At 41.2% G+C, this 24,779-nt stretch overlaps 1 protein-coding gene across 9 annotated transcripts; it reads left to right on the top strand.

The window, feature by feature from the left end:
- Positions 1 to 372: 372 nt before the first annotated feature.
- ubap2l (ubiquitin associated protein 2-like) lies at positions 373 to 24,779 on the top strand. 9 transcript variants are annotated; one of them, XM_042222642.1, is made up of 30 exons: positions 373 to 449; positions 1,707 to 1,844; positions 2,517 to 2,591; positions 3,190 to 3,300; positions 5,119 to 5,293; positions 6,312 to 6,413; positions 6,592 to 6,637; positions 9,062 to 9,106; positions 9,839 to 9,945; positions 10,209 to 10,268; positions 10,378 to 10,430; positions 10,743 to 10,828; positions 11,249 to 11,429; positions 11,663 to 11,861; positions 12,080 to 12,420; positions 12,838 to 13,010; positions 14,118 to 14,238; positions 14,519 to 14,594; positions 14,722 to 14,914; positions 15,035 to 15,098; positions 15,358 to 15,694; positions 16,628 to 16,716; positions 16,823 to 16,876; positions 17,628 to 17,712; positions 17,877 to 18,094; positions 19,065 to 19,170; positions 20,365 to 20,490; positions 22,560 to 22,627; positions 22,739 to 22,933; positions 23,495 to 24,779. In XM_042222642.1, the coding sequence occupies exons 2-30, from the start codon at positions 1,749 to 1,751 to the stop codon at positions 23,588 to 23,590; spliced, it is 3,678 nt and encodes a 1,225-aa protein (XP_042078576.1). In that variant the 5' UTR covers positions 373 to 449; positions 1,707 to 1,748; the 3' UTR covers positions 23,591 to 24,779. The 9 variants fall into 9 exon arrangements, with proteins under 9 accessions (XP_042078576.1, XP_042078577.1, XP_005927639.1 ...); XM_042222643.1 differs by lacking the exon at positions 373 to 449 and adding an exon at positions 456 to 631; XM_005927577.3 differs by lacking the exon at positions 373 to 449 and having other exon boundaries at positions 456 to 1,844; positions 14,148 to 14,238; positions 14,555 to 14,594.

Below are 24,779 nucleotides of genomic sequence, written 5' to 3'. Positions count from 1 at the left end.
AGATGCAATTCACAATTGGTTCTTTGTTGTGTGTTGTATGTTGACAAGGGCTGGACTAGAAATGAGTGAAAAAGCAGCCAATGTCCGGAGGACAACTTTGAAAGACATCAGAATGCCTGGAGAACTGGTGCTCACACATTATCACAGCATTTATGCATGCATATACTACATATGAGGGTGTTATTATGAGTATACTTGTGCATAAATATCGACTATTACTTGTTCATTTACACATTAGTTGAATATATTATTATTATTATTATTATTATTATTATTATTATTATTATTATTATTATTATTATTATTATTATTACTTCTCCAGCTCTGACATGTCACGTCTCTCCGCTGACGGTATATTGCTGATCACGTGGTGTGGGTCCAGTTTCCTCGAAGCGCTCTGCAAACCACGTGACGCAGCTCTCCGTGGTGTCAGAGTGGAAAAGAAACAGGTAAATTCACCGTCTCTCGCTTATTGTGTGAGCGAGTCGGCTCGCTTTATTTTTCTCAATATAGCTTATAACACTCGGGGTTCAGGATTTAAATCCTGTCTTAAATCCTACTCCGGAGGTCGACAGCGAGATTACTTGTCGGCCGGTTGTGTAGCAGTGTGTAATACTGAGCCGGGTTTCTGGTCAGTATTGCCTGTTATTTATTTTCATTTTAGCGGCCTATCGGCCTACCCTCAGCCTCGGCGGTTTTTTACGCCTTCAGCCCGGTCCGTGAGAGTACGCCGGGGCCACTGGTTGTAAATGTTGCAGAGCGGTGTCGCGGCTGCTAATTCGCTAACGTGGCTAATGTTTCTTGGCTAACCAAGAGGACGTTAGTTTGTTTAGTTAGCGTGGCTATCAGTCGCTAGCAGACAACCGGTGGCATCGGAGTGGCATGGGCGTATTTTTTTCTTCTTTGGTTCACCCGGTCGAACCCGAAATCTCCGTTAGTTGTTAGCGAGCTAATTAACTTGTTTGCTATTAAGCTAAGTTAGCTAGCGACGCAGCTTTGTGTAGGTAGGTATCACTGTTTAGTTAGCAGGTTAGCCGTTAAAGTTAGCCTCGTTGTCGCCATGAGGTGAAGCCGTGAGAAGCGGAAGCCCACCGAGACTTGAAAGCTGGATGCTTTCCCCTCAACTATTAGCTTGCTGGCTAGCATTTTGGCCATGTGGCTGGATAGTAGATTTGGATATGGTCGACGGGCCCTGTTTTTAGGCTTGTTTGTGCGCGAATCAAAACAGGGTTTTACGTAACATGTGCAAGATTAAGGAATCGATAGCAAGGTTAACAGTACTGTGTGAGATTGTATGTTGTCTTTCCCCATTTGGTGTTCTCCAAAGTGTATATATGTCTGTTTTTTGTTGCTGTTTTTTTTAAAGACTTTCGGTTGTTTGGTAATCTAGATTTACCTCAGCATTAAGGCTGTTTTGATGCATAAAGTGTTGCATCATGTTTGAGTGGTAAATAAGTTAGTGCTCGTTTTCCTTGTGTGCAGCTGCACCCAGTTTACTAAGGAGCTCTTCCCTTTTTTGTCCTCCCTCGGGTGGCCTTGGTTTAAGACATGGTCTGGGAACAAAGGTGATATCACTGCCAGCTTCCAGCAAACCATTAAGCAACCAGGCAGTTTGAGGAAGTGGTATCGTACCATATGTGTGCGCGACATAAGTAGGTCACAGTCACAAGCCCTTCTAACACTCCTTCTCACCCTTCTCTTCTCAGGTGTTATTCCTTTGTAAATACTGTTATTTGTATATACTGTAAATGATGACGTCCATGGGCGGGAACCGAGCCCGGGGCAACTGGGAGCAGACACAGGGCCAGACACAGAGCCAGACACAGCACAAGCAGAGGCCTCAGGTACCCTCTCACACTCACCACCTGTCACACTGCCCAGATGCTCTGTGATATGCACCAAGGTTGAATATACTCAGACAAGGGTTTTTTTTCTTTTCTTTTTTCAACTCGTAATTACATACAAGTTTTTAGCTACAAAGTTACATACTTGTTACAGTTAGATTTGAGATAAGTATAACTTTAAAAATTCAGTCAAAACTCACTTTATTTACTGAGTAAAGGGCTTTTGCAGATGATGCCATCCTCACTATAAAAGCTTTGGATAAGTTGGGGTGATGCTGCTGAGTAATTACAAGTCGAGAACAAAATCTCTGATTGTGAGCTTTTGGAATCACGGCTTCAGTCTGAAAACCCAATAGGGAACACAGTCTGACCAACTAATATGCAGGTTTGATGATAACAGTAAAAAGACGGTGGTTACTCTTTGTGGTATAGTAGTTGTGTGAAAAGGGTTATTTACAAGTGTTAGCATTTTTTAAGCACTGTAGTTGTTGTTGAAAATGGTAAATTAGTTGCAATTAGTAAACCTGAAGTGGATGCAAAGGTGCTTTCAATTTTTAATAATAACTTTAGTGCTACAGATTCTATTAACATCTAAATGTTATGTTTTCTCAACAATGCAAATCCTGTGTTTGCTGATGCAAATCTTGGATCTTTTTCACTCTCTTGGAACAGGCTACCGCAGAGCAGATCCGACTCGCACAGATGATTTCAGATCACAATGATGACTTTGAAGAAAAGGTCAAACAGGTGAGCAGATGCACTTTCTTTTTGTCCTGCTGTTTAGGTGTTCCTGCTCCTTTTGTAGTTGCACCACTTCATTTATTGACACGTGTTATATTGTATCATTTATTGTGCTTGGCATTAGACATGTATGTCTCTTGTGTTAGGTTTTTTTTTTTAAGTGAACATATACAGGATTTAACCATAAATGATATCAGGCCTGTCAGCTTTAATGATCAAATCATTAATTTTGACACACACTCATTGTCATCTAAGTTCAGAAAACTCAAAAAACAAGTCATCGTCACCTTCTGATAAGAGAGTTTACTTCTCAAAAATCAGTGTCTTTATTTAGGAACTAAAACAAGTGGATGTAGTCAGAGTATTCATAGAAAATTAACTTTATATACAATCTGTTGGTTACCTATGGTCTTGTTACAAAGGTACTGAATGTCTACTCAACTGCTGAATCTCAGGAAGCATGTAGTTAACCCTCTATACTGACCTTTTGATAAAATTAGATTTTTATTCTAAGTGTAATTAAAAGAGTTTACTTTTTAACAAATGACACATCAGAGATGTCATGGGTCAACTCTGTCTGATTGTGAAAACCCTCCTTTTCCAGCTGATTGACATCACAGGCAAGGATCAGGATGAGTCTATGATCGCACTGCATGATTGCAACGGGGATGTCAACAGAGCCATCAACGTGTTGCTGGAGGGCAGCCCAGACACTGTGAGTATTGGCTTTGTGTGAAGGCTTGTGCTGTGAGCACCGGATTCTTGTGAAATCAGTGCCACACTGGATGTTACAATCACATCAGGGAAAACAGTGGTTGGAGACAGCAGCACAACTAAAATTATTGTGACCAGGTTCAATGAACATGCAGCCTTTGAAATGGTTGCTTTGAAGATGGGTACCACAAACGGTCAGATGCCATGTTCAAAGTGACTGTGATGCATGAGCAGGGCGATAAGATGGCGCCAGTCTATCAGTTTTCAATTGAATGCGGTTGTGTACAGCGATACAGCACTAAACAGATAAATCATTAAAAATCATAAATCTGCTGTCGTCTTTTGCTGTCTAGATACAAAGAAGTTCACATTTACTTTTAAATGACTCAAGCCAGAACCTCATAGGTCTGAAACGCACATTCAGAAATTCCTCCACAAATAGTGATGGAGTTGCTGCAGGACGGCAGTTTAGTAGGTGCATGGGAACCTTGCGTTTGTATAGGAACATAACCAGAATCCAACAAGTTGGCAACCAGTTGAATCAAGTCCCCAGTTGCAAAGAGACTCATTGCAGACGTACAGCACTTGTCAGTGCTGATTGATTGCAATCTTTCTACATTTATAAATTAGTTAGCAAGTATTTTCAAACCTTTGCCAATCTGTCTGAGAGTTATTGCAGTCAGTCTGAGTCAGGCTGTGATTGTTTGGAAGCGGATTGTCTTCTACTGGGCGACTGTGCATTCATTTTCCTGTTGAAAGTGGGTACTGCAGCTGTGTACATTTTCTGTGTTTTCTTTGTCAATGTGCCTCTTTTGCATCCCCTAAGTATGTTGTCACTGACCTGTTGAAAACCAGAAGGGGACTTGAAGGAGGGCAGTCATCTCCTGAAGTGGAGACTGCATTCACAGGGCATAAGCTTCCTATTAGTTTCCATAAAAATATTTGGGTTCTTCTTTCTGCGATGTTTTAGGAAATTCTGCTTGGTACGTTTGTTGCAGTGTCGCTAACAGACAGACAAACGGATGGCACAGATAACATATCTTATCTTTATTTGGCTACTTAAATGTGTGTAATGTTTATCTATAAGTTATCAAAAAATAACTTAAAAGCTTGAATAATAATCTGACTTGTAGAACATGGTGAGAAATTGAAACTAGAGTAAGACTTTGAACAGTATCTTGCCGTTACACATTAATCACAGCTGATCAAGAGATGCTATGCCCTTTGGATTGTCAAATACTGGTTCATTGGAGTAAAGACTTTAAAAGGAGTTTGATTTATATGGCTTGGTAGGGAATAAATAAAATGAACAACATTTCCAATTGTGATTTTCAACTAGCTTCCACAGCTTCCACTAAACAGCTTCTTAATGCACTGTATGTGAAATGCGATCCCAATCAGATTCAGACATACGTAAGCTTAGTGGCAGTTTATGCTCCCTGTTGTTAATCTCTGTGTATAGCGGCATGGCACACATCTGCAAACAGGTCCGTTTTTACAGGTCTTTGTATGATGCATAAGTGTGGTAGCATCACATTTTCCAGATGGCACAGAGCGATGTTGCTGCAACCGATGGAAAAGGAAGAGATATTCGTCAGAAAACTATGAAAAGGCCGTAATGGTCACGTAGTTTCCTGTTTTGGCCGAGGGTCTCTAACAGTGGAAAAAAAAAAAATTCAGATCATCACCTTATCAACTAACCTTTCATCCATTTCAGTGTGTGTTTTCCATCTTAGTGAAATGTGCCAAGACAATCAGTTCTGTAGTATTCTGATTTAGACGAGCATCATTGTAATGCTATATTTATGTATTTCTTAAGGACTCCTGGGAAATGGTGGGAAAGAAGAAAGGGGTGTCAGGTCAGAAGGAGACCAGCCAGGCAGAAACTGGAGACGAAGGAAAAGAGAACAGAGAGAAAGGAGGCGAGAAGGATGCAGCACGTCGCAGAGGTGGAGCTCCACGCAAGGGACGTGGCGCTAGCAGGGGACGAGAGTGTAAGTCTTTAACTCATCCTTACATTGATTTGCCTTCTTCTACAGTTTGATCTGGAAACTTTAGTCAGTGACTCAGTTTTTACAAATGGGTGTGTCTGCCAACACAATAGATTTTTCTGACCTTGAATTCAAGTATGAAGGGATTGAACAAAAATATTGAGAAATTTGTCATTTTTATACACAGTCCTGTATTTACAGAGGCTCAGATTTAATTGAACAAATACCATTATAATTTTCTGGTTATTTAAGGCTCTGTTGAAGTCAAGATCTGCTTGAAGTGTGGAGCCAGTTGAGATTACCAGAGTGTGGACCTTCATTGTGATCTTTTGCCAGGCCTTTATTGTATCTGTCTGCAGTTCTTGTTTATTTTTGTTGGTCTTTACATCTTTAGTTTTGGCTTTAGTTTGATTTAGGTTTAGATGAAGAGGTCAGCTTGGCTGCTTCAGAATATAAAAAAAAAAATTTGCCCTCAACTCTGAAAAGAAATCATTGAACAAATGGTCACTAACAAGGTGGTTATTTTATCAAATTGCATGCTGTAAATGTACAGCCTGAAAGATTTTTTTCTTTGAATTTCATCATGTTTCACAAGTCAAGGAATGCTGTTAATTTGAGTCATGCCTGTGCTCTGTCAGACTCAAGTTTATCGAGTCATTTTGTAAAAAAGGCTTTTTGCTTTTGTTGCCTAAAGGGGTTCATTGAGAAAAGAAATGTATGGTTTGCATGAACAGTTGCTTGCTGGCTTATTTTTGTCATTTAGATGAAGTTGGATACAGAAAGGTTGCACAGGTGCACCAGAATTCTGTGAAAATAAAAGTGCAAGAAAGCCTTTTAGAACTTATTTAAACTGCATACATCGTCATAGGAAAGGGGAGCCAGCACATTTGTCTGTCCTTTTGATTTTATCTGAGGGGCTGTTAAGGTTCCCAAACATTAGGTTTTATTTAATTGTCTGCTGTTTTTGCACACGCTATTGTGTCGAAATCTGAAGCCATTTGCTCTCTCTTCATTACTCAAGTTCGTGGCCAAGAGAATGGCTTAGATGGAGGCAAGACTGGAGTAGCTGGAAGAGGTGCAGAGCGAGGCCGAAGGGGAAGAGGCAGAGGAAGGGGAGCAGTTGGTAAGTAATCCTCTTTACTGTTCTTTGAAGGACGTGTGTCTAATCAAAACAAGGGGTAGCTGGGATTTTTGGGCTTTTTTTTTTTTTTTTGCAATGCATACATAATCTGCTGGCTTCCTTTCTTATGGCAAGATTTGTCGAACTGAGAAACTGACACAAAGTCTCGTTCTGTCCCCAGGAGCATCTGGACGGCGAGGAGGCAGATTTTCAGCACAGGGCATGGGGTAAGGGAATACCTGCATTGCCTAAATCGAGAAGGCCTTTTGTTCCACTTTTACCTGTTGCTATGGTCACCAGAGAGCAGGACCCCAGCCTATTGTTTAGCATTAATCCAAAGGAGGGAGGACATACATCAGCCAATGGGACGGAACAGCGTGGGCTGAATATCTCTCTTCAGAGTTTGCAGTCTCTAAAGATTTTATTTAGAGTAATATTTGGATTGATTTATGAAGAAGACTGTCAGGGACCGAACTAGTTTAGCTTTACAGTTATATTAAGCTCTCTGGCCCCAGGCTGCAGGATTATTCAGTTTGTTTTGCTTGTGTTCTTTAGTCTTTCTGAGCGCAAAAGGGTGCAGTTAATACGCATGTCAGTTGAACAGTTAGGTGTCAAAACAGAGGAAGTGCTTTTTGTGCTGACTGTGATGGCTTTCTCGACTCATTTGATTGTCATTAATTGGGCAGTGTATGAGTAAGACTTGTGCTGTCATTAGGTTGTGAGCAGTCAGGTATGATGTGACTCTGGGTGTATATGTGTGTGCGTCCTAACTGAATGGCTCCCTTGCTGGAGAAGCCTGAATCTGATGTTCTTACAAAAACAAAGTGTGTTTTGAAGCTGCTGTATCAATACAATAAAAAGCATACTTGCACATGGTTTTAACCTATGGGAATGACTAGAATGTAAAATAATTGCTCTATGATGGTGCAAACGATAACCTGCAGTAGGATCTTTATGGTCTGTGCTCTCTGAGCCTGTGGAAGTGTTCCAGTCTTGGCTGTGTTTGTTTTGAGTGTTGACCTAGATATTGACTTGCATACTCAAACACTATAATACGCTTTTCATACAGATTTGGGGCTAATGTTTTACAGTGCTGGCTGAGACGTTTTTGTGTTACCTAAACTGTCCTCACCGTCAGCACACAATAGTTCTGTTATTGCTTTTGCTTCTGGATGCTGGCAGACACTGTTTACCAGCTTTGCACCAATGTTTGTTGAGAGAAGTGTGTATGGCTTTAAAGGAAACTGCCTTAAAGCAGATAAAGTACTTGTTGCTGTGTGATAAGATGGTGATTTTCAGACCTGCTTGTAGATGTGCGTCACTGATATTTTATGCCTTTAATAGGCAACGTATGCTATTCACCTCACATTTTGCTTTCAGATTTCATTGAAATTGAACTAAACCCAAAAATTAATACTCGGGTTTAAAAGGGAAATGAGTACCACACTTAATTACCAATGAATAAGCTGATCAGATAGATTTGTTTCAGAGTTGATGTGACGGTTTAGATGATTCAAGGGAAGTTGGTAGATGATTTGGTTATTATCTGCATGTGTGAGTCTCTCTGTGAAGTAATAGTGCTTTCAGTCTCTTTAATGGGGCCACATTAAAACCGCCAACCCAGATTTTGGTAACATGAAGACTGGATTTATCACTAATGTAGCCTGGTTCAAGGTGTGTTAAAATGACTGAATTGAACACGTATCCATTTGTTAAGAAATGCAAATTGTAATCTTTGGGTTTTTTCCTGTCTTTTCTGGACAGAAATCATATCACACCACCCTCCACCCACCCATTTTTGTTTCCATAACCCCATTTTTTTTAAACCACCTATTGATTAGTGTCTATTCAGACAAAGTTTTTCCAGGTTAAAAGGGCAGAAAGTAATTTCGCACCTCGGATCTGAGAACACAGTTAAAGTCCCACATTACAACTGACATTTTTTTTTCTCCTCTGGTGTTGCATTCAACTAATTTCTTTCTTTGTCTGCAGAAAAGAAACTGAGGGAAGAGATTGAAATCCACTCTGTTTCACACACATGGGATCATTTTATGTTGACATATATAGAAACCCAATGAAACAGGCTGATATATCTTTACAGCTGTAAAAACTGTAGTAAAAGTGTAGGTTTGCTTTGGTGGGGTGTTTGTCAGAATCGAGGCAGTTAATTTGGCGCTGTACAGAGTTATCACAGAGTGTGTATGTGACATTCTCAACTTATTAGGTAAATGAGAGTGAGACTAAACAAGAGACTGTGTGATTTGAGATGGATGGAGTTATGCAGACCGATGCACCGTGTGTTCAACAATAGCTTTGAGCTCATGTAGTTGTGTGATTGAAGGTGTCGATGAAACTGCTAACTGCCATCATCTACCAGCTGTTTTTTGTCTGCGGCTGATTTATGAAGCCTATACTTCAGTTCAGCTGGGTTTCTTGTGTATTGACCCACTATGACTAAAAGCACACTGGCTTGCTTTGCATTGAAGAGTGATTGACTGGAGCAGAGTTGTTATTAAAGTACTGGCTCAGGCAGCTTGAAGGCATTTTGCTTACGCTGCTGTAGCTGTCGGTGGTGGTGGTGGAAAAAAAAAAGCTTTTTCTTTTACTTTGTTGTTCATCTTGTAATTGTTACCATTATTTTTCTTCTAAAGCCAGAATGATAAGGGGCCCAGATATGATATTGCAGGCAGTAGGAGGTGAGTGCATCGCCTCTTGTGTGTGTATGTGGTGTTCTTGCTTTCTTTAGGGAGCCTTTGAGTGCTATAAAATAGGATAATGTAATAGCAGACATTAAAACACCTCATTCTATTAATAGGATATCAAATGGATATGGCCTTCCCTTAAAATTTGTCATTTAATATGCTCATCCAAGCTATAAATGCATCTTGATTTGCACAGGAAGGATCTTTGACAAATAATGAAAGCTGCTTGGCTTGGCTTCACTCAAAAGAAAAGTGTTGCACTTGATCATGTTGCTAGGCTGCACCAGCTGTAATTTCCTCAGCATACATGGATGTGTCAAAATAATGAAAGATGTTTCTTGCCAGGAAAGAGTCGTTGAAAAACTAAAACAGTACTTAGATGCTTCCCCACTACAACAATGGTAGTTTCACTGCTTTAACCAAGTTTTTTTTAGGATTTCTTTTACATATCATTTCCTGTTGCAAGTTTGGTTTTGTTTCTGAAGTGTTTTATGAAATAAAAAGCCTAATGATGTCAAAAGACCACTGCAAGCAGACAACCACCTTAATCAGTTGTGGTGTGCACCTCATTAAAACTTAATTGAGCGTTTGCTTCTGCTCAAACAGGGCTATCCTCTAGTAGGTGAGTAGGTAGTAGCTGTGACTTATGCAGACACTCCTTCAGTTGTTGGGGAAGTCATTAGTCCATTCATTCACTTCTTGACTCCTTATCACTATGTTTCCCAGAACATTCAACCCTGCTGACTATGCGGAGCCAGCTCAGACAGAAGAAAACTACGGAGGGGGCAGTACCTGGAACAACACAGGAAGCGTGGAGCTAGAGGAGGGAGCTAGTAAGTGAATTTATCCACAAACTTCTCCAATAAGAGAAGTTAATCTTATCAATTCAGCATCTGTTTAACATCCAAACTATTTTAAAAAGCATGGTTAGCTTGCCAAAGAAGCTCTTGTTGTAAAGACTACAAGGATGGTTTGCTTGATAGTTGAGACATACACACATTTCAGACATATTGTAATGCTCTGACTAAAGAATGATCACTTCCTCTGGTTAACTCTACATTAGCTTTAATCTCCTCACCTCGGTCTCTGTCTCCAGGGTTGGAATACTCTGCAGGAGAGGGAACAAATTATCCACCCAAGTTTGATTCTGCTCCTGGTAAACCTGTCTTCACTCCCCTCTTGATTTTTTTTTTCTGCATTCCTTATTCTGTTTGAAGTTCTTTGTTCAACGTGAAATCATTGAACTATTTCTCTTTCACTCACAGGTGCCTGGAGGTCTGCCACAGAGGAGTGGGGCACTGAGGACTGGAATGAAGATGTGAGTGTTTTATTTTTACCTCAATCACATTATTTCTTTAACAAAAACAGTACATTGTCCTCGAAGAAGTTATAGTTCAGTATTAATGATGGTGATAGCAGCTCCATGGTGTAGTGGTTTACATATTTGCTCGGAGGAGACGCAAGTATCTTGCCAGGAGGAACTTGCGTCAACCCACTAAATCAAACTTGTGGAGCTGCTGTGGCGACCCGTTGAGAATAAGGGAGCAGCTGAAAGTAGATTAGAACTGATTCTGATCTGCACACTTGAACAGAACTAAAACTTCATCTTCTGCTCTCCTTTCCTCTGCAGCTTTCAGAGACCAAGATATTCACAGCTTCCAGTGTAGCGTCAGTGCCTCCGCCTCAAGAGAATGTTACCATCACTAAGGGACAGAGGTGGGTCACTTACACAATTTATTACACTGCTGCTGAGCAAATTGCTTTTCTGGGAATTGATGAAGAGAAAAAGAGCAGTCACTGTTTTGTAACCTTCTCTGTTTTTTGTGGACACGGTTATAATTGATTTCTTGATCAACTGATTTATGAATGAGTTGATGTTCAGAGAATTATTGGCCATATGCTTGTACTGTTAGTTATCAAGAAAATGTGCAAATATTTAATTACTTATTCTGCTAGCTGGACAAAAACGAGCAGTGTTAATATCGCTCACTTGATACTTCTGTTGAATTTAAATAGTAAAAAAAGATTAATCAAGAAAACAATGAAAATGAATGCAGCTTTACAATAATTAACCTATTTTTATTGAAACTTTTTATAGGTATCATAATGAATGGTTTTTTAAATTTCTTGTTATAGGATTGATCTCGCAGTGCTCCTTGGGAAGACTCCACCATCTTCTTCCTCAGAGACAGAAAATGCCCCCATGGAGGCCACCCAGCCCCCCTCTTTGTCCCAGTCACTGGTTTTCAGCAACTCCAAGCAAGGAGTGCCCCTCTCTCAAACATCCTCCAGCACCCCTTACACCCAGCACAACATGGTGAGACTCTAAAGAACAAAGCATGGCAGTTTTTCCTAACACTGCCGTTAAATGTACATCGCCTCTCAGATAGCTCACTAATGCAAATCATCTTTTAACGTTGATAAGTCCACCACTTCCTCACCACACAGAACTCGGGCGAGTATAGTGATATCGCAGCATAACTGCATTATTGTGGCTCAAGTATTTATTCAGTTGGAATAATGGTCTGTGTTCTTCTACCAACACTGCAGGTCAGCATGCTGAGCAAGGGTTTTGGGGAAGTGGGGGAACCTAAAGGAGCCAGCACAGGGACCACTGGGTCCCAGTTTTTGGAGCAGTATAAAACAGCCCAGGCACTGGCCCAGCTGGCAGCCCAGCATTCCCAGACTGGACCCCCCAACACAACCCCTTCATCATGGGACACCAGTGCTGCCTCACTGGGACAATATGGTGAGATGAGAGCCTTTTTTAAATTACTCTGAAGATAAATTATCTGCACACTAAATGCTATTGTTATTAAATGCCTTGCTGTAATATGTGAAGTGGTATATTTCATAATGATTATAATTGAGCTTTTTACTCTTCTTTTTTTTTTTTTCAATTTCAGTACCACAAAATACCTGCTGAGTTTATTTTTTTCTGACTTTTGTCCCCCCACTATTGTCTAGATATGAAGGCTCAACCGGAGTCTGCAATTCATACGCCCTTTACAAAGAGGCAGCCCTACCAGGCCACCACCTCAACCTCGTCCATGTTGGATGTTTTCCTGCAGGACAAAGGCCTGCCTCCTTCCTCTTCTGTCTCCTCATCATCTTCCTTACCACAACAAACAACATCCTCCCCCCATGTGGTGCCTCCACCTGCTTCCTCCCTTCCTAAAATGGCTGGAGTCCCTTCTCTAGGTCAACAAGTTTCCCCAAGCTCCTCAGATGCCCAGGGTTCAAGTCCTCTGCCTTTGCAGCAACACAAAATCAAACAGCAGAAGAAGAGGGCCTCCATTAATACAAAGGTGACTTTTAATAAGAGATTTTGAAAAGGTGCCTGATAGAAGCTATTGAAAACAGACTGGTTTCATGTAGGGATGCACTGATCCAAATGTTTTCTCTTCCAATATGATGCCAAAATCTGTGCATTGGATGTGAAAATGGTTCCAAAACAGGTGACAATTTGCTGTTGGCTTCTTTCATCCTGTGTTAGATTGCCCACATTGCTGTGTGGTAAACAGAACAACAGAATTGAATTGAGTTGAACTGAATTGATCTTCCTCATAGATCGCTGTGTTGTCACCAATACTCGATCTAGTTGTCTGAGGCAGACAGATATCCAATTAAAATAGCAGACCAGTAGAGTTTGTGTCTTATGCATGAAAGCAAGCTTTCAGTCTTTGTGGCCTTAAAGAAAGCAAACTGCTTTTGTCTTTACTCAGATTCCAGCAATGGCAGTGGAGATGCCTGGCTCAACAGACATCTCAGGCCTGAATCTTCAGTTTGGAGCGTTGCAGTTTGGGTCTGAACCAGTTCTACCAGAGTACGAGTCCTCCTCTGCCACCACAACACCAGGCAACCAGGTCCAGAACAGTCTCTACACAAGCCCCAGCAGGTTGGTACTTCCCAAAGCAAAGCTCTTCCTGTACGTAAACAGGAAGAGCTTGAATGGAGGACAGTACTCTTAAAAACCTTCCTCTCAGACCTGCTAGTTGTACTCAGTGTTGTGCCATCTGCTGTGCAACCAGCCGACATAAGGATAGTTCATGTTAGAAAGTTTATGTTGACACAGAACGCTGTGGAATGACAGATTTTTGTTTTTGATTCAAGAACGGTTCTCTGGAGTAAAGTTTTTCTTGACTTTGTAGTCCTGTTCATTGACAGTCATTTTGCTAATGCTTCTGGGCACTTATTAAGCGTGCCTATGCAATATCACGCTGCTTATTATTTGTTGGATTTGTTGTTCTTCTTATTTTGCTGCTCCTGCTGTCTAAATGGCAAGAGAGCTATAACTTTAAATAGAACTTGGATGTGTATAATTTATTAAATCACCTGTTAAATCAGATTTTTTTTTTTTTTAACTTAAGTTTGGGGACTTTGTCCCCCAAAACCTTAAAAATTATTTTGTCCCCACAAGTTATACTTACTGTCTGCATGTGCACAGTCATGAAACTTAATGGAGCAGTCCAAAGTGCATGCTCAATCAACATCTCTAGCTCATCCCACCAGAGCAGAAGCCACATCAAAACAATATTGATACAGTGCTAAGATAACAACAATGTATGCACAAAACATGTTGTGAACCTCACCTGTGGGGATGCATCAGTGCAACAACTCAGTTTGGCAGTTGTGGGCAGGCAGGCTAGCTGCCATCGTTGACGCACAAATTTCTATTCAGGGTTTTAGTCGAGCCTGTCTCTCTCATAAAGTCTGACATTTTGTACCGCTTATTCAACAGTGTTTGCATACTTTTCTGATTGCCAGGAATACTGAATTATTTTACCAGTTATAACTGGACTTTTAAGAATTTGGCTTTTGATGTTGATTATATTTTTTCCCCACACTCTGTTTTACTCGGCACTTCTTTAAAGGTTAGATCAATTTTTGGTGTGTGTCCCAGTCTATAAAACTCATTAAATTGTAATTATCATCAGTATTCAAGTCAGAACCATTAATTGAACACAATTAACTTTGAGATTGTCCATTTCATTGCAATCTGCAGTGAGTCAACTCCAGTTCTCTCCAACTCCAGCCAGATGGACCTGTACGATCAGAGACCATCTCAAACACGGCGTTACCCTCCTTCAGTCTCCTCCTCCCCTCAGAAGGATTTGCAGCCCAAGGTAAAGCCAACACTTTCCTCTTTCACTTGATCTACTAAAATGTTAAATACCCCATTTTTAGTGAAGTATTAAAGGAGGAGTGACTGGGGACAGCATGCTCAACTACCACCTGCTCTGTTATGCAAAAGCCTCTTAAAATAAACTCTACTCTTATACTTCTAAATTCTTTTGTTTTCCATTGTTCTCGTTGTAAAGTGCTACTGGTTTTTAAACATGGCCTGTATTTGATATCTGCGTATCAAATAAGCTTCAGCTTTTTATCAATGGCCTGTCTCCATAGAAACCTGTGAGCTCACGTTCATTGTTGGTTTTACAGAATGGCTTCAGTTCAATACAGGCAGCACAATCCGTGGAAGGTAAGCGTCTGCTTACTAATCAGGTCATATTTTCTGGCACATTTAGCCCACATACACGTTTCCTGAGCATTATTAATTGAGTTTTGTTGGTTTTATTCCATCCGTTTCTCTTTTGCTCTCTGCACAGCTGCAGCAGGCTCTGCAGTATCAGTCAAGCCGGCCTCTGACTCGGTCACGCCCGCATCAGTCTCCAGCATGGGCACTTTAACAGACAGCAGCTCAGCCTCCTTGTTGACTACAGCCAATCAGACGCCACTTAGTGCTCTGGGTCACAATGAAGACTTGCCTCCAAGCAGCATGGCCCCTCCTCAGCACAACAAGTGAGATGCAGCTAATCTCTTAAATCTAAATTATGATTGGTGTTAACCTAAGTGTCAGTGAATGTGATGTGATTTGCTGATAAGTGTAATAACCCCTGTATATCCTGTGTTCTTTTACAGCTCTCACCCATCACAACAGAACAGTCTGACTCCATCTGTCCGGACATCGAACTCAGGCTTACTGGTGAGCACTTTGTATGCTCGTGTCAATTTTTACATCAGAATCAATTGTACTTATTTTATTTTATTTTTTTAACAAGTCACAAATGAGTATGAGTAGCTTATGCAGGAGGTTGGGTCTCCCTCCCCCACTCACTCAGTGTGAGCATTTTTCAAAGCTGCATTTCCTGTGGTGGTAGATGGACACATTATATGTTCATTCACTCTAATGGAAATGTAATCTCATCAATCTTCGCCGCATTTATTATCTTCCGCCCCTACAGCATCCCAGCGTCGATGGAGACTCGAGCCTGCACTCTTCATCCTTCCCTTCCTCTGTCTCTGCCGTGCCGTCTTCATCAGTCCCCTGCTCCTCTTCCTCTGTGGCTGCTGCACAGGTGTCCTTAGGGGCTCCTCAGGCCTCCTCAGTTGGCTCTGCCACAGTTTCAGCTCCCTCGGGCCTAGGCGCCGTCAGCAGTCTGGCCATGGGCCTCAACACTGCCTCTATGGGTGCCCCAGTAGCAGCAGCTGCCGCCGCCACTGCTTCAGTCTCCACAGCGGCCTCGACCATTCCGTCTTCAGCATCTTCGTCATCAACACGCAGCTCTGCAGCATCCTCAGGTTAGACAACACAAGCACAAATATATCAAAATGTAGATGCAGTTTAAATTGTGTTTGCTTTTCACTTTTTCTGCATAGCTGACTTTAAACTGTGCAGTCAATACCAGTGATATAATTATAAGCTTGGTAACTTGATGTGAGGCCTTCACAATAACTTGGTGGTAAAATGGACAGTCAGTCGTTTACTGTATGCGAATCCATTGTGGAGCTTCTGTTACAATATTGTCATTGATCGGGTCATGTGGTCTGGCTTCAGAGAGCACACACAAAGTAGAAGAAAAAAATAAAGGAAAGCATTAAGTAGAGCTTGTCTGGGGTGTTAGGCCGTTGTTTAATCCTTCATTTTGACTAGATTTTAGAACCAATTGAAGTCCTTAAGAGTTTAGTGGTTACAGTTACACAGATGATGTAACCTTCAGGGCATATTTTGTGGTCAGGTGGCAGATGGATGCATAAATTTATGTTGACTTACAGTAGAGCAACTGTGGTAAAGGATTTCTTGGGGAGTTTGTCAGAGATTGTCTTTGATTAAAGTGAGTGAGTCATGGGTGTTTTGTTTTGTCTGGGATTCGATCTGGTTTCCATTTCCTCATCATCACAGGTGTGCTTTTCATGATTCTGACTCTTTGGTTGTCCCCTGAGGCTTTTTCTTTCACACACGTAGAGTGTAATCTTTGCTGCTAAACAGTTTGTCACGTGTTTTACTGCAATGTTTTCATTTATTATTTCTGCTAAAGGCAATGTATTTGTAATACTTTGGTTATGTAATGCAAGTTGGTGAATAATTAGAATAATTTGGTTGCTTAGCGCATGGGTAAAATTGTCTAGCAAATACAGGCACAGGTGTATTTTCATTGTGGATGATTATGAGGCTTATATTTCTGTTTTGCAAATAAATGCATTTTATTGGTTTATTTTAATTTGTGCATACAGGGAAAGCACCTCCAAACCTTCCACCCGGAGTGCCCCCTCTACTGCCCAACCCATACATTATGGCCCCTGGACTACTGCATGCCTACCCTGTAAGTACTGTCAAAGTTTCTATGGCCTGAGCTTCACATGTACTTACTAGATTTTTATTTACTGTGTTACTTACTCCACACTAACTCGATTTACTGTTCTTTTCAGCCTCAGGTGTACGGCTATGATGATCTACAGATGCTACAGACAAGAATACCGCTGGTAAGTGTTGTTTGTGAAATGTGTTTAGCTGCTGCAAGTAAAATAATGTTATGCACAGTTAAGAGTGTAAAATTACACAGCATTGTCAGCTTTGTATGACTCGGGGTTTAGGTGTGACTATTCAAATCTTCAAATAAGTTGGGGTTGTTTTTGGGGGGGTTGGTTTTGTTTGTTTGTTTGTTTGTTTTTTTACTGCAGTTACTTGAGGGCCAAATTCCTCAAGTATAAAATACATTAACTACACATTACCTGTGCTGTATTTACGGTTTGTCTTAAATGAACCAATAAAATCAGCAATGTAGTTCCATCTCTACAAATTGAGAAATCCCCGGGCTCTCTGTCCTGGTCGTTGTGTCCTTGAGCAAGACACTTTACCCTACCACCTACTGGTGTTGGCAGAGGGGCCGATGGCGCGATATGGCAGCCTCGCTTCTGTCAGTCTGCCCCAGGGCAGCTGTGGCTACAACCGTAGCTTGCCTCCACCAGTGTGTGAATGCAAGAGTGAATGAATAGTGGCATTGTAAAGCGCTTTGGGTGCCTTGAAAAGCGCTATATAAATCCAATTTATTATTATTATTATTATTATTATTATTATTATTATTATTATTATTATTATTAAAGACTGGCTCATAGGCAACAGTGAACAGTTTAGAAAAAATGTTTACCATTACATACCCATCCCAAGTTATGTGATGGGTATGTAGGCACTCAATTTCTTGTGTTCTTATACTGTAATATTTTTCTTATCCAGGATTATTACAGCATTCCCTTTGCAGCAACACCCACAACAGCACTGACAGGCAGAGAGGGCAGCTTGACAAGCAACCCTTATTCTGGTGAGACACTTTCTAGTTTTTAGTTTTTTAGCTCCATTAAAAGTCTAAAAGAGTGAGACAGACTATCTACTACTATGTATAATTAGAAAATATCATTTTATTTTAAAAATGTATTATTTTACTGCTATATCATGTTTCAATCTTTTATTCCCATTTTCTTTAAGGTGACTTATCAAAGTTTGGTCGAGCTGATGCCTCTTCTCCGGCTCCAGCTACCACATTAGCTCAGACACAACAGAATCAGAGCCAGACGCATCACACCACACAGCAGCCCTTCCTGAATCCTGCGCTGCCGCCAGGCTACAGCTACACCAGTCTCCCGTACTACACTGGCATGCCAGGATTGCCCAATACCTTTCAGTATGGACCTGCTGTGTTTCCGGTGAGAAATCTTGATATACAAAATAATTAACTTTTTCCTTGTTTTCAATTTCTTAGCGTTATTATATAACAACAAGCAGTTGTTGATTTATTTATTTATTTATTTTTCTTTTCGTGTGGGTATGAAGTCCAGTGCCTTATATTTCCACCACTAGTAGATGAGGGGAGTAGATTAGAGTATTAGAGGCTCATTGTATAGTTTTACTGAGAAAGAAACAAATGTTAATTGAAAATACAAACCTGTGAGAAGTAGCCAGTCAGAAGAAAGTTGCCTTAATGGGAGGGTGGCATTAAAAGAACAGGAGCTATAATCTCCTCAACAACTGAGGGGCTGCACCAAGCCCCAGTGTATCATGAGTAAGTATTCTACTCTTAATGGTGTCCAACAATAAAGATTGAGTATAAAAGGCCGCCTTTAAATTAATTCTTCCCTTTAGACAGTGAGAGACAGAGTGGCTTCTGTCAGCCTGTGGTCATCTTTGAAGATGTGTTGCATATTGAGCTGGCAGCTAGCAGTGATGGGAGAGTAAAAAGCTACTTACTGTAACAAGTACAATCAGTTTATCTTTGACTTCAGCCAGACAACAGAGGCTGCAGCTCAACCTCTACCCGTCTTTCTAGTAGCTTTGTCTTAACGTTAAACTTTTCTAAAATAGAAAAAAAGAGGGACTAATTTCTTGTCAACGATTTAAAAGTTCACCCTAGCCAGTTGGAGTTAAAGCCAAATTTGTGGTTGTGAGTGACAGAAACACTGGCCTAAACAGGTTCCTTCAACTTGCCTGATATCGCTTTGTTTCAGCCCCCGACGCTGCCTGTAGCCTTTCCTCTGGTGGCAATATGAGAGCGATTTAAACAGTTTAAAAAATGCATTATCAGAACCTGAATGTGTGTTTCACCAACATGATTGTGAACTTTTCACATTTTCCTTTGCTGACCTCTTGACTCTCCATTTTTTCCCCCCGCCTGTCCAGGTGGCTCCTACCTCGTCAAAACAGCACGGTGTGAATGTCGGCGTCAATGCCTCGGCCACACCCTTTCAACAGGCTAGTGGCTATGGTTCCCATGGATACAGCACTGGTGAGAGCCTAAATAATGTTGAAACGGCATGTTTACGGGGTTGTGCTAGTATACTTGGACACCGATGACTCTGTGCTGATTCTCACAATGAGCCCATTGATTTTCCCATCGGTGGAGTGCGTATTTCATTCGAGCGCTGCAACATCTGCAAGCATAAACATGGTGCTCGTGTAATGGCCTTTGTTATTCTTGTGTCAAGACACTTGCTCATGGTTTATGAATCATTCTTGTGACCCGGATGTTGACGTGACAGTTTAATGTTTTCATGACCAGAACATGGTTTGGTGTGTCAGAAAACGCATCTGCATCTCATACAGTTTCAGTGCCTGTACATGTGAGGAAAATGCCTGAGTAATTCTTCTCTAACAACAAGAATGCATCTTATGTCACTTTTATTTAAGGGCGTCTTTAGATCAAGTATATGCTGTCTAAACAGAAAGGGATAAGGGGCTTTAAAAGTGGCATCTGGCTGTACCAGTTTACAAACAAACAGGATTAGATTATGGGTTTCTCGCTTTTTTCTATGGCTTGCTTTGCTCATCTCAGAATGCAGTTTGCCCCAGAGCTTTACTATCCACCACCTCACCTGCACACACCTTCATGTTGAACACATCAACACATGAAGCCAACATCTTCCTATTTTTCCCCAAAGACTGACATTTGAGATGATATTCTTTCACCTGTTTTTTATATATTCTATCCAATCACTTCACTGAGGCTTTAGTTTACATACTTCATTCATCACTCGGTATCCACCTTTAGTCACAACATGTGGAAAACCTATTTGTTCTAAGCTGCACCATCTGCTGCTTTCTGCCATTACCCAACTCAAGCTCACTCTCCACCCCCATACACACGCCCTGCCTGCCCCCTCACTTCCCTCACCTCCTCCCCCTCAGACTTGGGTCAGATGGTACCTGCAAATGACGTCAGCGTTGATTCTGACCTGCTTGTTGTACCGGACGGACAGGTTTTGCCACACAGACGCTGCAGTTGGTATCAAAGTTCTGGTTGTTACAGCGGAGGGAACTTGATACCGTCTGCATTGTCCCAACTTGGTAAAACCTGTCCATGTGGTCCAATTTTCAAACAAAACGCTATGAATCATTTGCAGATGCTATCTGAGGCAGGTCTGCTTCCCCTGCCTGGTGTGTCTAATGCTGTGGGCTGCGGCTGTGTGTCTGACTGTTGCAGGCTATGAGGATGTGGGCCAGGCTTCAGGGAGTGGGGATTTCTGTAAGGGCGGATACGGCACTGCCGTGGCCGCTGCTGCTTCTGCACAAAACAAGCCAGCCAGCTCTGTCACCGGGCCTGGAGTCGGTGAGTGCCGCCACATGCCAAATTAAACCTAAAGCGAGAGAGAGAGAGAGAGAGAGAGAGAGAGAGAGAGAGAGAGAGAGAAACCAACCCTGTCCCTCCCGTCTTCCTCCTTGTGTCACCAACCATCCTTCTCCCCCCTCTTTGCTCTCGTTCCCTTGCCTCATCGCTGCTGCCTGCAGGAAGACCTGTCACACTACATGTGCTTTCAGATAGTCCAGTGCAGCCTGCCGCTTTTACAAGCCTTGTTTGCATTTCTTTACCCATTTTCTGCCAGGGTAACTCATCATCACTCCAATGTACTTCTATGTAAAACAGCTACACTGTGTTTAGAGGTGTTTTTTTTTTTTGGTTTGTTTTTTTAAAAAAAGGTCGTATTAACATTATTGGGCTTCTACAAAGTGATTGCGAGTTACTCTGGTTGATGCTTTCCCATTTTCCCCTGTGTTGCTTGCTCTTCACTCATGTTCTCATTGCTGGTGTGTCCGTCTCCAAAGTAAAGAGTTTGCTGTCCTGCGAGGGTCGTAGTTTGCAACAAAGGACAGAGAGGGCAACAAAATCATCTGTAGCACTGGTGATTGGTCAGAATAACGCCGTGTGTGACTGAAATGTTTTGTCAAAACTGTGTGCACTGAACCAAACCTGGTACATAGGAAGTTCTGCTTATGTCTTTGAACATCACTGACCATTATTGGAGTATTGAAGTTCAGCGTTACCTAATTAGATATGATGACAGTGGATACAACGGATGACATCGGTCACTCGCTCAAAGGGAAATCTGTCATTTCTGCAGGAGTTGTGATAGATTTCATTAATGACTTATTTGTTCTGGATTAAAAAACCCTTTATTACCTTGTCAGTGTACAAAGCAAGAAATGCTGCATTTAACGAGTGTCTCGTTAAACATGCAACTTGTCAGTGTAAAAGTGTTTGGACACTCAGGATTTTAACACATTTCTGTGAAGCTTCCACACAACACAGGGCTGAAATGAGTGCTTTCAGATTAACAGAGTCTCATAAGGTTGAGCGTCTCTCTAGCTGACAGTTTCTTTAGCAGCTTAAAAGCAAAACAAAAGTTTAAAAATCCATCACTTGTGTTATCTGCAGAAAATATGACAGAAACATTTAATATCACTTGTATACAAGATTCTTCTGCTTTCCAAAATATCTGAGAAACCTATCTTTAATCATTCATTCATTGACTTCTGTTAAAGAAAACTAAGAGATGTATTTTATTTTTATTAGTCTGTTAATTTATTTATTTATTTATTTTTTTGACAAGTACAATTTACAAAATGATGAAAATGCACATCTGGTTACTAAAGTTGTCTTCAGAATAGGGATGCACTGTACTGACCATCTTTTATTGAGTATTACTGTTTTGGGGGAAATGGGAAAAAAACAACAAATTAAATGGACAGAAAAAAATATATTTTATCCTTTGTTGGGCAAATTGTCGTCTTGTTTTTTCTGATCAGATGTCAAAAATCCAAAATCATTAATTATATTTTCATACAAGACAAAGCAAAGAAGCACATGATTGTCACCAGTTATATTTGGGTAATTTTCTCTGAAAATGTTGAAAATAAATCATCTGTAATTAGAAAACTGGGACGGGACTAGCATTTTGTTTAATATCCAGAGTCTCTTCTTTTTTGGTAAGCTGATATCATAGAGAGTTAAAAAGGAAGTGTCAGAGCAACAGTAAGACCAAAGCCTGAAACATACACTCAGCTACACCATCTTTCTCTGATTCCTCTTCCTGTTCATCTCATCCTTCCTCATCTCCTCAGTCTCTTTGCCGTCGTCACTAAAGGGAAATTCTGCTGAAATCATCTATGGACTCGTGCTCACATAGATGTTCATACTTGGAATTTCCCAGTATTCTTTTATAATTTGGATTTTTTTCCCCCCCTCATAGATAATGTCTATACATTCATTTCCTTGTTGTCCATCGACCCAGTATCATCTGTGCTGGTTAGAATCAGAGCGTAACCACGTGGGTGGTTACTGTAACATATTCGGTTTAATAGTTAATGAGCTCAGTTTGTGTCGTTTCCCCCTCTCTGCAGGAGTCTCTGTGACATCAAGCAACACAGGAGTACCAGATATTTCAGGGTCTGTTTACACAAAGACGCAGGTAACTACAGAAATATTTACTCACAGGATATGCTTCTGCTTGTCTTGTAGCAGCAAACAAAAAAACACTATAGTGGCCCAACTGATTATTCTTCTTCCTGGTCCCCTGCAGTCGTTTGAGAAGCAGGGCTTCCACGCCGGGACGCCAGCCGCATCATTCAGCCTGCCCTCTGCGCTGGGCAGCGGGGGCCCCATCAACCCTCCTGCCGCTGCCGGCTACGCTCCAGCTCCATTCATGCATATCCTGACACCACACCAACAACCCCACTCTCAGATTCTGCACCACCACCTGCAGCAAGACGGACAGGTGCAGTGTGTATATATAAATGCTTACGTATTTGAGGTCATGTGATTTTTAGAAACAAGCTGAGCAAAAAAAAAACACATACAGGCATTATTCGTTGACAAGGAAACTCCACCCAGTGAATCAAATAGTAATGATCAACAGTCTGAATGAGCTCAAAAATGCATAGACTGAAAGTAAAAGATGGAAGTGTGTCGACATCAGTTTCCCCGAGCGGTGACCAATGCAGCGACAGCTTTAGAGCCTGAGATCGGGTCGGCTTGACCAAAATTTATGGTCAATGCTGAAAAATGAGTGGGTGACATCACTGTAGCTCCATCTTTTATATTCAACTTCCAGTCTTTTTGATAAAGCACATTCAAAATAAATGAAGTAGCACTTCAGCATCATGCAGTCAGACTGTTATAAGTAGTAATACAAATCTAGTGAATTGCCTATAAAAGATTTGTTGGCAAGTTCATTAAGTGTTTGTGGTTTCACTGTGACATTAGCTGTGCTGCTTTTAGGTAAACACATGGCACAAAGCGGCAGCTCACTGATGAACTTTGTGACTCTCCTCCACAGAGCGGCACTGGACAGCGCAGCCAGAACGCCTCCATCCAACAGAAGTCTCAGATCAACAAGTCGGCGTACAACAGCTACAGCTGGGGGGCAAACTAACATCCACTCACGGGACCTCACCCCGCGCAGTGTCAAAAAGCTGGGAGGGGTGGGAGGCTCTTCACTCCTTCGGCAAATAAGTCTCCACGTATAAATCCCCGCTTCCTCCTGCAAAGATTTCCCTCCAGTCTCTTGGCCCAGCACTCCCACAGCTCTGACCGCGGTCAGAGGAGGTGCTGTGCCGAGAGAACGAGCACTGTTAATGATGCATGGATGGATGGGTGGGAGGGACAGGAGGGGCTTTAAAAGTGAGGGGCGATCGGAGATAAATGGTGATAGAAGCAAACCATCAAGAGGGTGAAAATACTAAGTGTTGGGAATTTGTATCGTATTAATCTTCCCGCCCCTTGCCCCCCCCCCCCCCCAACATTTTTTTCCTTTCACTTGTAACATAGAACTGTTTTTCTAAAAGAATGAACGTTTCCTGTATGGTCTTTTTTTTTTTTTTTTTTTGTCTTTTCCCATTTTTTTCCCCACTGAAGGGGAGGAATGAAGTAATCTCTAAAAGGGGGTGGGGGCAGGCTGGTTTTGTATTTTAGACCCTCAACTCCCTGTTACTTAACTTTTGCCGGAAATTCTTCCCTCCTGAACAGTTTCCAAACACAATAATTTGCCGTTGACTTTTTTATGTTTTGGGGGTTTTTTGTTTTTGTTTTGTTTTTTTATGTCATTTTAAGTTTGCAGAAACAATTCTATAAATTGGTAGAGTTGTGAATTTTATTTTTTACCGAATATAGATATATTATATATAAAGACATATAAGCAAGCTCACTGGCTTTGACTGTGAGGAAAAAGTGTGTTTGTCATGTGACTGCGTGCATGTTTGTACACACGGAGGGCCATGGTTACGTACTGTGCTTGGGTTTTTGTTTTGTTTTTGGTTTTTTTGCCTAGCACAGGTTTTCCATTATCCAACACTTGTACAGAAACTTTTCCCATTAATTATAAATATTTCATAAGGCCCCTCTTATTTTGAAAGATGAGAATGATTTCCAAGGCCAATACACACCCGGTCTGCCTTCCAGTGTGAATAATTTTGTTTCTGAGGCCCTCCCTGCCCTGCCACCTGTCCCCCCAACATTGTAAGGAAATCTGCAGCATTGAATACTGATGGACAGAATTGTACTATGGGTTTTTTCTTCTTCTTTTTTTTTTTTTGTCAGTGATTTTTTTTTTTTTCTTTTTGTAC

The sequence above is a fragment of the Haplochromis burtoni genome, unplaced genomic scaffold, assembly GCF_018398535.1.
Source record: "Haplochromis burtoni strain Fernald_Lab_line unplaced genomic scaffold, NCSU_Asbu1 Contig_90, whole genome shotgun sequence".
Classification (NCBI taxonomy): Eukaryota; Metazoa; Chordata; class Actinopteri; order Cichliformes; family Cichlidae; genus Haplochromis; species Haplochromis burtoni.
The sequence above is the reverse complement of the archived record's forward strand: the minus strand, read 5'-3'. Positions and strand labels throughout refer to the sequence as shown.

Coding starts and splice junctions, on each gene's coding strand:
- ubap2l (XM_042222642.1), top strand. CDS start 1,749: ATGATGACGTCCATGGGCGGGAACCGAGCCCGGGGCAACTGGGAGCAG. Junction 10,431..10,742: donor CTGAGGACTGGAATGAAGAT/GTGAGTGTTTTA, acceptor TTTCCTCTGCAG/CTTTCAGAGACCAAGATATT. Junction 10,829..11,248: donor ACCATCACTAAGGGACAGAG/GTGGGTCACTTA, acceptor TTCTTGTTATAG/GATTGATCTCGCAGTGCTCC.